Source organism: Neolamprologus multifasciatus, chromosome 10 (assembly GCF_963576455.1).
Source record: "Neolamprologus multifasciatus chromosome 10, fNeoMul1.2, whole genome shotgun sequence".
NCBI classification, from domain to species: domain Eukaryota; kingdom Metazoa; phylum Chordata; class Actinopteri; order Cichliformes; family Cichlidae; genus Neolamprologus; species Neolamprologus multifasciatus.
In genome coordinates, this window is record NC_140448.1 from 4,454,502 (window position 1) to 4,467,361 (window position 12,860).

At 41.2% G+C, this 12,860-nt stretch overlaps 1 protein-coding gene across 1 annotated transcript in view; it reads left to right on the forward strand.

Moving 5' to 3' along the window:
- Window positions 1-12,113, forward strand: part of ei24 (EI24 autophagy associated transmembrane protein) — a 12,301-nt gene extending 188 nt beyond the window's left edge. Inside the window, exons 2-11 of the mRNA XM_085174898.1 lie at window positions 1,053-1,189; window positions 3,800-3,945; window positions 4,156-4,216; window positions 4,360-4,426; window positions 4,512-4,636; window positions 7,726-7,845; window positions 7,945-8,056; window positions 8,147-8,258; window positions 10,567-10,641; window positions 10,726-12,113. Coding sequence (XP_085031024.1) covers window positions 1,148-1,189; window positions 3,800-3,945; window positions 4,156-4,216; window positions 4,360-4,426; window positions 4,512-4,636; window positions 7,726-7,845; window positions 7,945-8,056; window positions 8,147-8,258; window positions 10,567-10,641; window positions 10,726-10,888 — 1,023 coding nt within the window. The 5' untranslated portion in view covers window positions 1,053-1,147 and the 3' untranslated portion in view covers window positions 10,889-12,113. The remainder of the gene's footprint in view (window positions 1-1,052; window positions 1,190-3,799; window positions 3,946-4,155; window positions 4,217-4,359; window positions 4,427-4,511; window positions 4,637-7,725; window positions 7,846-7,944; window positions 8,057-8,146; window positions 8,259-10,566; window positions 10,642-10,725) is intronic.
- The last annotated feature ends 747 nt before the right edge of the window (window positions 12,114-12,860 follow it).

The following is a 12,860-nucleotide window of genomic DNA, read 5'->3' on the forward strand; positions in this document are numbered from 1 at the left end:
ACGGACGTTATCAGGAAGAAAAAGTCTACAGTTAAATTAGTTGTTGAGCGATAATTTAGCTAGCATCACAAACAGACAAGCTAGTTGAACACTAAAGAAGCGAAAGTCATCGATTACAGGGCCATAGGCAACATGCTGAACTCTATATATGAGATTATGCCAGTTTTAGAGGATTTTTAAGCAGACCACAATGAGCCAGTTAGCCCTGAGTGAGTGTTATCATCTTATTGCGCTAACTCACTGAGTCAGCTTGCTAGCGTTGAATAAAACAGTATCGCACAGAGACAATAGGTGGACAAACGTTTGCATCTTAAGACAAAGGAGAGGACATCGCTGGTGTATAATGTCACCATGCAACACATAAGACGATAGCAGCGTTTATGAAACGCACATAAGCTTTGCTTCTCTTAGCAAGGCATTAGATGCTGATTTTGTGCAGAAGTTATTAAGTTGTGATCTATAAGAAAGTCGTTAGATATTCTGTAAGAGCACGTGTTTAGTGTGCGGACAAGTATTTTTAGAAAGACTATCTATCTATCTATCTATCTATATATATATATATATATATATATATATATATTAGTCAAATGTGGCTGATAATGGTATGGTTTTTAAAATAAAGAGTTACATCATCATCATCAGCTTGTGAAACAATAAAAATGACTAAATATCAAAACTCTGAGAGAATTTGCCAAACATTGTATTGTTGAACTTTCTTAGTATTATAAGGCTTTTTCTGATGTGTGTAAAACACAAATTAACGGAGGTTCATTTTTATGGATGTGCATGGAAAACTACCAGGTTTAGAAAGGCTACTGTTTGTAAAAGCCAAATGATAAGCTTGTTATACAGATGGCTGATTCATTGAAGAGGTAAAAACATTAAATATTATGTGACAGTTGAGTTAACAAAAATCACAAGAAAATACGTCTTCGAGCAGTTGTGTGTCTTAGCAAAGCAAGTAGCAAGAGCTGTTAGCATCTGCATTTCAAAGGTTGAAAGTTTTCCATTCAGCCCCTCACTTTGTTTCCTTGGGTTTTGGTTTGTTGCAGGTTACTGGGTGAGCCCCTCCCTGCCATGAGAGCGGACCACCAGGTCACCAGCCCCCCCTCCTTCTGCAGTTGATGGATCTGCAGCTGGTGCAGAGATGACAGACAGCGTCAGGGCTTTCCTCCGCGATGTTGCGACGGTTAGCAAACACAAAGACACTGCACCCATAAATATTTAATGACATAAAGTGCAAGTATGTAGTGTATGCAAACTGAAACAGAAACATTCAAAACAATGGAGCCATTCAGCCTTGCTGGTTGAAACGGTAGAAAGAGTGAGCTGAAGATCGTAATTCTGACTGATTTCTGTGACATACACATGATTTAGCAATCTTAATGTAGATAGTATGTTCCATCCATTTGGTGTCAGAGTTTTGGATGTTAAAGTTCTGCTAGTAGCCAGTTTTGAAACCTGGCAGCCGACATCTTGGAATAAGCCCAGACTCTCATTTTTAAGTCTCTAAAAGTAGAGCGATCATTTCCAGGGCTCGCAAAATCGCTAGCCTGACATCCCGGGGCTAGTGATTTTTTCAGTTGGGCTACCAAAATCTATCTCTGCCCTGCCCGTCAGGCTATCGTAGGAAGGAAAAATATATGTCAATGCTTTTGCATTCTTTCGGAATTGTAGCTGGGTAATTATGTCATTGGCATCGGTGAGCCACTGTCAATATGTGTCAATATGTGACATATTGAAATCGCGTTTGAATTTGCGCTTGTTTTTTGCGCTTGTTTTTTGCTTTCACTTTGCAATCGCGCGAAGTGTGTATAGAGAGCGACAGCACTGATTGGTGAGTGATGATAATTTGCGCACCAATTCCTCTGACATCGTCTTATCAATCGTTAGCTTACTATGCAAACATGACAAGTGAAATCTCCCGCAGCTTAAACATGTGAGAGGTTGATCGCAGAGAATCACTGAGCGTTATGTGAGTGCGTGTGTAAAAGCAGCAGGATATATATTTTAGTTCTGCTGAGCCAAATAAGACAGGTCAGCGTGAAGAAGTGACAGCCAAAGAAAAGCTTACCACAAAACGGAAAAGTTATGACAAATCAGACTATAAGGCAAAAAGAAAGTGCAGCTTTATGGTTTCATGGACAAAAGAATTTCTGTGGCTGCAATATGACGAGCTAAATAACCAGGGCTGCACATAAATGGTCCTCAGGTGCGCATTCGCTGTCAAAATAAAAAACGCGCACAAGATAAGAAGTTGCAACGCATGTTTGCGTAAATAAGATTTTCAGGAGGAGGACAGACATTTGTTTAGAACTCTTAAAGATGTCGAAGAAGCTCCTTTAAGCAGTTACTTTGGTTTTCCTCCACCTCCAAAGAAATGTCAGAAGGAGTCAGAACCACAAAAGAAGCGCGTATTCTCGGAAAAGTGGTTGCAGGAGGTGAGGATCTGACACAGACTGATTCATGTCCTACACAGTTCTTACAAGTTCATAGAAATTTCTGTTCAATTAGAACCAAGTATTTGAGTTGATTGTAATTTTTATACAATGTTGTAATTTGTTTTTCAACAATTTTTTTGATTAATGTTTTGTTTCCTTTACAATATTATACAACAGGAAACAAAACATCAATCAAAAAATTGCTCTTTTTTTTATTCAGGCTACTTAAATTTATTTTGGGCTACCAAAAACTGAAGAGTCCCTGCCCGAAAGGCTACCAGGGATTTTGAAATTTTGCGAGCCCTGATTTCAGTGATCACTGGGACAGAAAAACTGCTTGTACAGAAACACAAGTCATATTCAATAAAAACAATTTCACAAGTCTGGAAACTTTGCTCTAAGTTTAAAGAGCTTTTTTGCCTCTTAAGTTACACTGTTTAACATCATTAATGCTTCAGTAACGGTCCAGTGCAGAGCCAAAATAAACAGCTTCTCTACTCAACAAATGTCCACAGTAGGGACATTTGCTTTATTGTGCTAACGAGCAGAGAGAGGCGCCTCCATGCAGCAGAAACTGTGTTGAAACCTCTGCTGTGTCCATGCATCTGTGCAAACACGAGGTTGTTTCCAGTTTCACTGAGTGCATAGAAATATTCACCAGAAATTGAATCTGTGACTGAAGTGTAAGAAGAAGAGCAAACTTAACCAGACAAAACCTCCAAAGACACAATAATGTTTGCATATGTTTCTCTAAAGGGCTTTGCTGTGAAGCAAGTTCATCACAGCCAGGTTTTCTGTGGATTAGCTGGCTTCACAAAGCCTAAAACCCAGGCATTGGTCAAATCAGGACATCATCAGCTCACCCATGGAAATGCATGCAGTGAAGCTTGCATCACACAGTCTGAGCTGATGCTAATGCCAGAGGTGGATGTTGCTCTGCAGTTACTGATTCAGCAGATCATTGGCAATGTTTAGGCATTATTCAGTAAGGTCTTTAGAATGACTCATTCTTTTACCAGACTGCAGGGCCATGAGACTGACAGTGTCTGACTTCAGAGATTAAGATGTGTGGCCCAATGCTTTTGTCTATTTAGTTTATGCTAAATCAAAGCATGACCATGCAAAGCGCAGTTTGCACTACTGTAACTACAGCTGGGCTCCAGTGACGGTGTTATTAAGCCATACTTTGAACCTGTGCAGCCTGAACGTGTCCGGGTTACTTCAAGAGCCTCCAGAAATAATATTTGTCTTTGAAATAATGTCAAATGTTCTTTACTGACCTCACGGGGATCATTCCTTACAGAGAAGATACTTGTAGAAATGCTCCGACTGTCTCTTTTTGTATTTGTGCTCTACAGGGGATCAAGGACTCCATATTGGGGATTGGAACAATCTCCAAGCTGGATGCTCGTATCCAGCAGAAAAGGGAAGAGCAGCGGAGGAGAAGGGCCAGTGGGGCCCTGGCACAGAGACGGGCACAGAGTGAGGAGCGCAAACCGGACAAGTGAGCACCCGAACACATTTTGGTCGCATTTTGTTTTCTTCACTAGTAAATATAATAATGTGTGAATTACAATATGTTATCTAGTTGGGGCCATCATCATATCCACCCTGCAAACTGCAACACGCTGACAGTTCTCAGGAGTTTGTTTAGAAGTAATGAAATCAAGTCATGCGAAAGTGAAACATTGCTGTTGTTCATTTTCTCTTCTAGTGAACCCAAAGTAGCCAGCAGGATTTTTCAATGCTGTGCCTGGAATGGAGGAGTGTTCTGGGTAAGCTTAAACTGTTACTGCCTCAAATGTGAAACATCGTTATCCACTAAAGTATCAAAGCTGGATACCAAAGTTAAACAACCACGCTATGCAGGGAAGCACAAGTTAAAGAATAACAACGGTATTTCTCTTTCTCTTCTCAGCTCAGTCTGTTTCTCTTTTACCGGGTGTTTATTCCACTCCTGCAGGCTCTCACGGCAAAAATCATTGGTATGTATGGCTGCTGCTCAATCTGGACCAAGTTTTCCGGTATGTTACAGGAAGCAGATAATTACCAAAGCTGTTTTTACTCCAGGTGACCCCTCCCTCCATGGCAGTGTGTGGTCCTGGTTAGAGTTCATCCTGACGTCCGTCTTCAGTGCTCTCTGGGTCCTCCCCTTGTTTGTCCTCAGCAAGATCGTCAATGCCATCTGGTTCCAGGTCAGGCCCTTCTTTAAAATCAGAGTTCCACTCCATGCACACAAGATGGTAACTTTTTTTGTCTCCTTCAGGCATCGGAGACTGTTGTTACTTCTGGTGTACGATTTTCTGTAGTAGCATTTCACTTTAGCTCACAGCGCAGTAGACTATACCGAATCAGTGTCAGCTGCTGAGATTTATAAAGCCAAGGGCTCAAGGGCTGCTGACTCTTCCTTTGCAATGGTTCAGACTGCTCTCTCATCAGAAATAGCCCCAAAATGTAAAGAAAGACAGAGGATACAGTTTGAAGGGGTGTTTAATAATGTTCCCTCTAAGCTGCGCACTAATTGCGCACTAATTGCGCACTGTTGGCACGGCCTCTGAGCGCAGAAAATCTGCATTGCGCACAAAATCTGCATTGCGCACAAAAAAAAAATCTCACCTGAATTGAAATTAAAATTAAAACTTTAACAATTCTGTTCTGCAGTGTTAGTCAGTAAGTGACTGGCTGCTCCAGTATGGAATTACAACGATTCCACCTTATCCCATAGTCCAGCCAATAATGCGATTCACATTCGTATATATGCAGCTAATCAACGTCGTTGACAGGCTATGACAGCGTCCTTATGTGCCCACACCGGTGTTTTAGCAAAGTGGCTGATGTGGAGTGAAGCCACCTTAATGACAACGTGTGCAACCATTGGAGATGTGAGCAGGACAGACGGAACAACTGACGGGAAAAGTGTGGATTTTATACCAGTTTGTAAATTGTGTTGATCGGCCACGTAAAACCAGAGTTACGATAAAAATATCTGCAATGTTTGTTTTTGTTCCTGAATACTGTCGTTGTTTATATTTACTGCGGGAAGAAACGGTAAAAACAGCGTTTTATAAGGAAAACAAAAACAAAAAAAACCCCAGCCTTTCCTATTGGTCAAAAAATGTACCATGTCGACCAATCAAAAAATGATATGGCAACATGGCATTTAGCTGTTTAGAAAAGGGGGAAGTTTTAGGAGTGACGGCGTGTTTTGAGATGTGAGAGATTTGTGACGTTTAGCGCAAATCTTGTGTAGTTAGTGTGTAGTGTAGTCAATAGTGTTGTTGTGTCAGAACAATGAGGCGACTGCTGAGTGTTACAGGTGTTACAGCAGTGATACATCTGCTGCTGTCAGGCCTGCAGGTATCAGGCTGTTGTTCTCCTTCATCTCATAGTGGACAGACATAATTTTTTGGAGTGGCACAAATAATTTGTGTGACATCAGATTTGATGCAGAACAGCTGATTGTTCTGTAAATAGTTTGAAATGTTTATTTTAAAAAACGCCTTGGCTGCATTTTAGGTAAACAACTGCTTGCAAAACTTTGTTTGCAAAACTCAGTTACTTTTTTGAAGAAGTAACTATATAATTAATTACCCAGCATTGGTCATTATTTACTGTATTTTGCAGACAGAGAGTTACAGGACTCTCTCCCAGACCACAGACTCATAATAAAAGTCAGAGCTTTATTTTTAAAAAAAAAAAAGAAAAGAAGAAAGTTGTGTTTTCAAAATTGGAGTTCAAGTTATTTTTTCTTCCAATAGTGTTAAAATACCACACAAGTCATTAACAAGATTGTTTTTAATTTTCATTGTAAGTGAGCTAAAGCAGTTAATTAAAAGTAGTCTAACATAAATGTAAATGCTGTAATTTGATTACTTTAATAAACATGTAACTTGGATGATTCGATGCTGGTGTGACCACAGTGCTCACGTCTGCTGTTGCTCACAGTGGTCCAAGTGTCCGCTCAGGGAGTTTGTGTGTTCGCTCAGACACGTGAAACATTAGAGGGAACATTGGTGTTTAATAAAGTCAACTGTTAGATGGCATTGCAGGACTTTATTAATAAAGAAGCTGTAGACACAGGTGTTGCTTCTATTCATGGATGAGGCCAGAAACGGTCTAAGGTTAAACTTTTGTTCGTCCTTCCTGTACAACTAATTTTAATACAAATTTGGATATTGTGTAAAATGGAAATAAAAGCTAAATATGATTATTTGCAAATTATAAAAGCAGTAATTACAAACTGAAAAATGTTGTAATAAAAAAACCCTGAAGTTATGCAATGCTGTGTGCACCTCATAACTATGTTCTTTAGCGAGAGGTAAGTAACAGTGTAACAGAGCGTCCTGGTAAGTTAGCATGGGATCATGATTTTTAATAACTCAACCATACGGTTACAGAAAAACGTTTCTCACAGTAAAGAAAGTCGTGATTGGTTTATGCTCGGGTCCCACAGCTTAAAAAAATAACTTTAATCAACCCAACACCAGAAGTAGCACATCCAACATACCACACTGCTGACCACCAGAGGAGACTACCAGCTCATCATCAGGTGTGATTTCCACACGTAGGAGCAGATGGTCTCCAGAGCTCTCACCGATCCAGCAGAACCTAGTGGCATGTGTGCATCATGTCTTTGATCTAACTGAATATGAATCAATTTGTGACCACACCAACAACAGAAAACCGAAAATATTGTAAAGTATTTTTTAATGGTTAAAACCGATTAATCGCGCTGCTTCCACAAGAAAGGGCTAATCACACACCCTTCTTCTTGCTGATGGAACAAGCGCCACACACTGTCAGAGAAATGGCCCACTGGTGCTGCCTGCGACTCTCATCAGTCTCATACTCCTGACTCTGATGAGCAAGTGGAAACCAACTGTGCTCAATCACAGAGCTGCAGAAAGGGTGATACGTGAAGAGACAGGAGCAAGCAGAAGCACTATGGGATGTAAAATAATATGGCACATAATATTATTCAAATATTCCCTTTATTAATTCAAGTCTTTGTGCACAATATGCAAGGCTGAAAATCAATGGACATCTTTGTCAGACAAGACCGGGCTGTTTTGCACGATAATGCCAAATCACAAAACCTCAGACCTGTCGATGAACTTCTGACAAACATTTGTTGTTGTGGTTATTTTGAGAGGATGATATTCAAAAATAAGAACTGGAAAACATTTCCCCAGCAGGGTCAGATGTCCATTACAGAGTGAAAAGCAGTTATACCTCCTGTTTGGCTGCAGTGACACTGATATCATTACGTTGCTCTGTGTTATAGGACATAGCTGACCTTGCATTTGAAGTGTCTGGCTGTAAAGCTCAGCCATTCCCCAGCGTCAGTAAGATCATCGCAGACATGCTTTTTAACCTCCTCCTCCAGGCGCTCTTCCTCATTCAGGTACATTTGATCCTTTCTTTAAAATAAATCTGCATAGCTGCCTGTGTTTCTCGCTTTATTCCAACTAGTGTCGCTGTGTGTGTTTTTGTGGTCCTCCAGGGTATGATCGTTAGTCTCTTCCCCATCGATGCCATTGGACAGATGGTTAGCCTCCTCCACATGTCTCTGCTCTACTCCCTGTACTGCTTTGAGTATCGCTGGTTCAACCATGGTGAGTCCTCAGTCCGCTTCTATACAGACACAGACTCATCTGAATTCAATGTGAACCTCTAAACGATGTGTTTTTTTGTGTTTGTCTAAGGCATCGAGATGCACCAGCGGCTGTCCAACATTGAGAGGAACTGGCCGTATTACTTTGGCTTCGGCTTACCCATGGCTCTGCTGACTGCCATGCCCTCATCATACATCATCAGGTTAAAACTGCATGATTTTTTGTGATCATTATTACAAATAGGGATGGGTACCGGTATCCGGTGCCATGTTATGTTCTGACATAAACGGTAGTAACCAGACCGAAAAGCAGCGCACATTTTGGTGCTTTTTTTTCCTGAGCTGTGATACACTTTAGATTCTAGCCAATCATTTTACGTTTCCGAGGATAGTAGGCGGGTCCAGGTACGTACGTTCTTTTAGAGCAGAGCTACAGATTAAAAATGTCCAAGGCGAAGCGGTCAAAAGTCTGGCTGTACTTCACAGCAAAAGATGCAAACTCAGCAGCTGCAACAAGTGCTTTAAGCTGATACTGTGATACTGTCAAAGGAGGTAACACCTCAAATCTGATGAAACACCTGGCGACGCATAGCGGTTTTTTAAAAGCCGAGAAATGCGCCGTATTTGATAGCTTGCTGCGAGACCTCACACCGAGCACATCTACTGCGGGTGTGGTGCCTGTTATCGGACCCGGAGTTAGCAACATCCCCCAAAAACCCGAAGAGGAGAGTCCTGGCCCCTAGCCCTGCCAGTGTAGCAGAAATGATGAGGATGATGATGCAGCAGCAGCCGTTCTTCTCTGCGTGAGTAGCTTAATGTTGTTCGTGTGTAATTTACGTTGAGTAGGCTAACCACGTTATTACATTAATGCATGTAAGGTGAACTAGCAAACATCATCATAGCTACATGCGGCTGTCTTCTTGTTTGATGGCAGATACTCCCTTCACCCTGGACAAAAAGGCTAAAATGACCAAAGAAAAAGTGGAAAACAGTTAAACATGAGAGGTTTTTGGACAAAGTTTGTGTTTTTTCCATTGTTTAAGCTGCTTCCAGCCAAGAGTGATCCCATATATGCCCCATAGCTGCAGAAAAGGCTAACATTGTTATCTTTTTACAAAAAAACAGCTGAACATGAGAGGTTTTTGGACAAAGTTTGTGTTTTCCATTCTTTAAGCACCGGTTTGAGCACCGTTTAAGCACCGGCACCGTTTCGGATTAACCTAAACGATACCCATCCCTACTCGTGACATTTTATTTTGGAAACTAAGCAACAGCCTTGTTGGACGTGTGTTGCCATAATAGATGGAAAAGACAATCATTTAGGCTCATTTAGGCGTTTCAAAAGTACCGGTTTGGTATCGGATAAAACCTAAATGATACCCATCCCTAATTACAAGTATTATTTTGTTTGTGGTCCATTTTCCAGTCATGTTTTTTTTACACCTTATACATACACACAAACTACAGAAATATGTTCAAAACTAATGAAAGGCACATATTGGAGAACAAAGTTCTCCAATATGTGAACACAGGGGACACTGCCCAATGATTTTTAGGGCAGTGTCCCCTGTGTACCAAACACCCAGGCAGTAGGAGAGCACGCTCTCCACTGAGGAGCGGTAGAAGGCCAGCAGCAGCTTCTGGTCCAGGTTATTCTTCCTCAGGACAGGAGGAAGTGCAGCTGCTGTTGGGCCTTCTTTACCAGTGCGTTGGTGTTGTGGGTCCAGATCAGCGGAGATGTGGCGTGCCCAGAAAACTGAAGGTGGAGACAGATTCCACCTGTTCTGCGTTTATAATGAGAGGTGGACCTGTCTGTGTCTCCTGAAGTTCATTATGAGTTCTTGTGTTTTAAGGACGTTCAGCTTCAGATTATTTCTTGAGCACCATCGGGACAAGTTTTCCTACTCCACCCTTTATGCTGTCTCATCTCCATCAGAGTATGGCAATGACAAACAGCAAACATCAGACTCCACACTGATGCCTGGCAGGTGTGTTCACACGTAACAAGGAGGAGTTACTGTACAGTTTTATAGATAATGATAGGAATGATTTCCTGAAGTGTTCTTTATGGCAACGCTGTTGAATTATTCTGAGCGAGATGGAGCTGTGCTGCCTCAGAAGTGCGCAGTAGAGATGGGCTGTCCATGATGGAGAGCAGTTTGTTCAGCGACCTCCTAAACCTCACTGACGCCTCCAGATTCTGGCCCGTGATGGTTCCAGCATCTCTGGGTCTGTTGCTGACCCTTCTTCCCAGCATATAACAGCAAAACAGATGCACTCGCTACCACAGGCTGGTAGAAGATCTCCACCATCCTGCTGCACTCATTAAAGCTTCCTCAGGAAACAGTCTGCTCATCCCCTTCACTTTGAGAAGGAGAGGAACTCCACTATTTATAATTACGATATATTACAATGGAGTAATTAGTTATAAATAAATATAATGAATCTGGAATTTGGAACTTCTGCTCTGTTTTTAATGGTTTTTAAATGTTATCTTTGTTTCCTATGCAGCGGTTGCTTGTTCTCCATCCTTTTCCCTCTGTTCATCATCAGTGCTAATGAGGCAAAGACACCAACCAAGCTGTAGTGAGTGTCCAACAAACACACTGTAAGAACAATAAATAAAAGGATCTATTTCACAAGTGACTGATGTCGATTTCACTCTTCCAGCCACTTCCAACTGCGTCTCTTCTCCCTGGTCGTGCTGATCAGCAACAAGCTTTTCCACAAGACTGTCCACCTGCAGTCGTCACTGACGTCATCTGCCTCCACAGAGAGGCTGTCAACACCTCACACCTCCCCGACCCGCCAGAGGCTGCTGCCCACCCAGTGAAGGAGATAGGATAGTCACCAACAAGCGGTTTCACTGAAAATAGATTTCCTTTTTCTAGAAGGATCGCCCTTAGTGAAGATGGGTTCAGGACAAAGGGTTTACATGTTTTTGTGTAATCTGTGCCGCCTCAGTTACTCATTTTTATCCACATTTTCTGTGTGACACAAAAATCGACTGACCTGTGCCTCACACTCGAAACACTTTAAATACTAAGATCCAGACTTCTTTTTTACTTTTCTTTCTTTCTTTGCATAATGTGCCATTTGAGTGACTCTCCTTTTAATAAATTACAGCACAAGACATCACAAAGTTTTAATTTCTTCAAGCAAACGTGACTTAAGAAGGATATTTTTGTCTTTGAAGGGGCTTTTTTGTGTTCAGAAGCAAAGCACAGGTGTGTTTTCTTAAAAGTCACATTCCTCCCTCACAGATCCGACACTTTCTTGCACACGGACGTGTTTCTCTATTAAATTCTGCTCTCCTCACAGTCCCGTCTGCAACCTTGTACAGTTATAAAGGGAGGCTTTTTACTTTGAAATCCCCACAGCTTTGTTTTCAGTAGAGTACAAGCATCGTTTCAGGAGCTGCTATTAAAAGGCAGAGTGACCTTTTTGTAACGGAAATCAACCAGAAAGTCACTTGTGTGCATTGACAAAACTGTTCCTCTGCGTCCCATCCCAAAAATAAAAAGTCTGGATTCTGCTGTCTAACGTCACAATACACACGGCTACACCGGCAAAGGGCAAGCTTCATTAGAGCTTTTAGTGTGTTGATAGATGAGACGACACTGCCAAACCGCTACATCTTTAACTTTGCTTTGACCACGTCAACGCTAAGCTCTGTCACAAAGGAGTCATGTAGCTCGTAGCTTTACAACAGACGGGTGATCAGCCTCGACTCGCTTGCTCTAGTGCCCCTTGCACCTTAAAGAGAGCTTGATGCAAATGTAACTGATCCCCAAATATCATTGGCTGTTTGGTTATTTGTGCTGTACATAATGTTAATACCTCCTGAATGTTCAGTCAGAAGCCCAGCGCCACACAGTGACCCCACCCCAACCTTTGTCTCATCAGAGCTCGTGGATGTGGAGCGGGGCCATGATTTTAAACGGTGTGCAATTATTGTAAGAAGAGCATAGTGTTTGTGCAGACTGATATTTGTGAGTGAGGTTTTGTAAAAGTAATACTTCTAATTTGAATAAAATTGGTCAGTATTCAATATTTGAGCTCTTGTGTTTCTGTGTTTTTTGTTTCTCTACGACAGGGGTGTCAAACTCAAATACACAGTGGGCCAAAATTCAAAACTGGAACAAAGTCGCGGGCTAACATTAATATTTATTGAAAAAAAAAATTCCTCTAGATATAAGAATGAATCTTTTCTTATGGACTCAAACAAGTTTTGCTGAAAAACTGAATATGGAACAAGCAAAGCTTAATACTAAACAATATATATATTAGCTGTATAATACCAGTAGGCTAGCTCTAATAGTAATTTGGTGTGGCTTCGTGGGCTAAATGTAATTAGGCTGCGGGCCAAATTTGGCCCACGGGCCAGAGTTTGACACCTATGCTCTACGACATTTCAAACTCAGCATTGCAAAGATAAGGATAGATAAATGATTTATATCACTGAAAATCAGATTGAGTCCTTGGGTTGTACTCCAAATTGTTCATGGTTGATAAAAAAAATGTTTCAGGCATCTAACAGAAAGGTATCAGAGATGTTTTGAAAACTGGCTTAACACAGATGCAGATGGACTTTTGTACTTGATTGAGCTAAAAAGACCTGTGATTAACTGATCACCAAAAGATACAGTGGGGGGATTAATTATTTGATCCCCTGTTAAATTTGGAAGATTGCTCATGTACAGAGAAATTAAGTTTCCAAATTTTTTGGGTAGTTTTATTTTAATAGAGAGCGAAAGAAAAACTTTACACAAAAGTAACAAGTTGATTTGTAAGAGGAAACAACG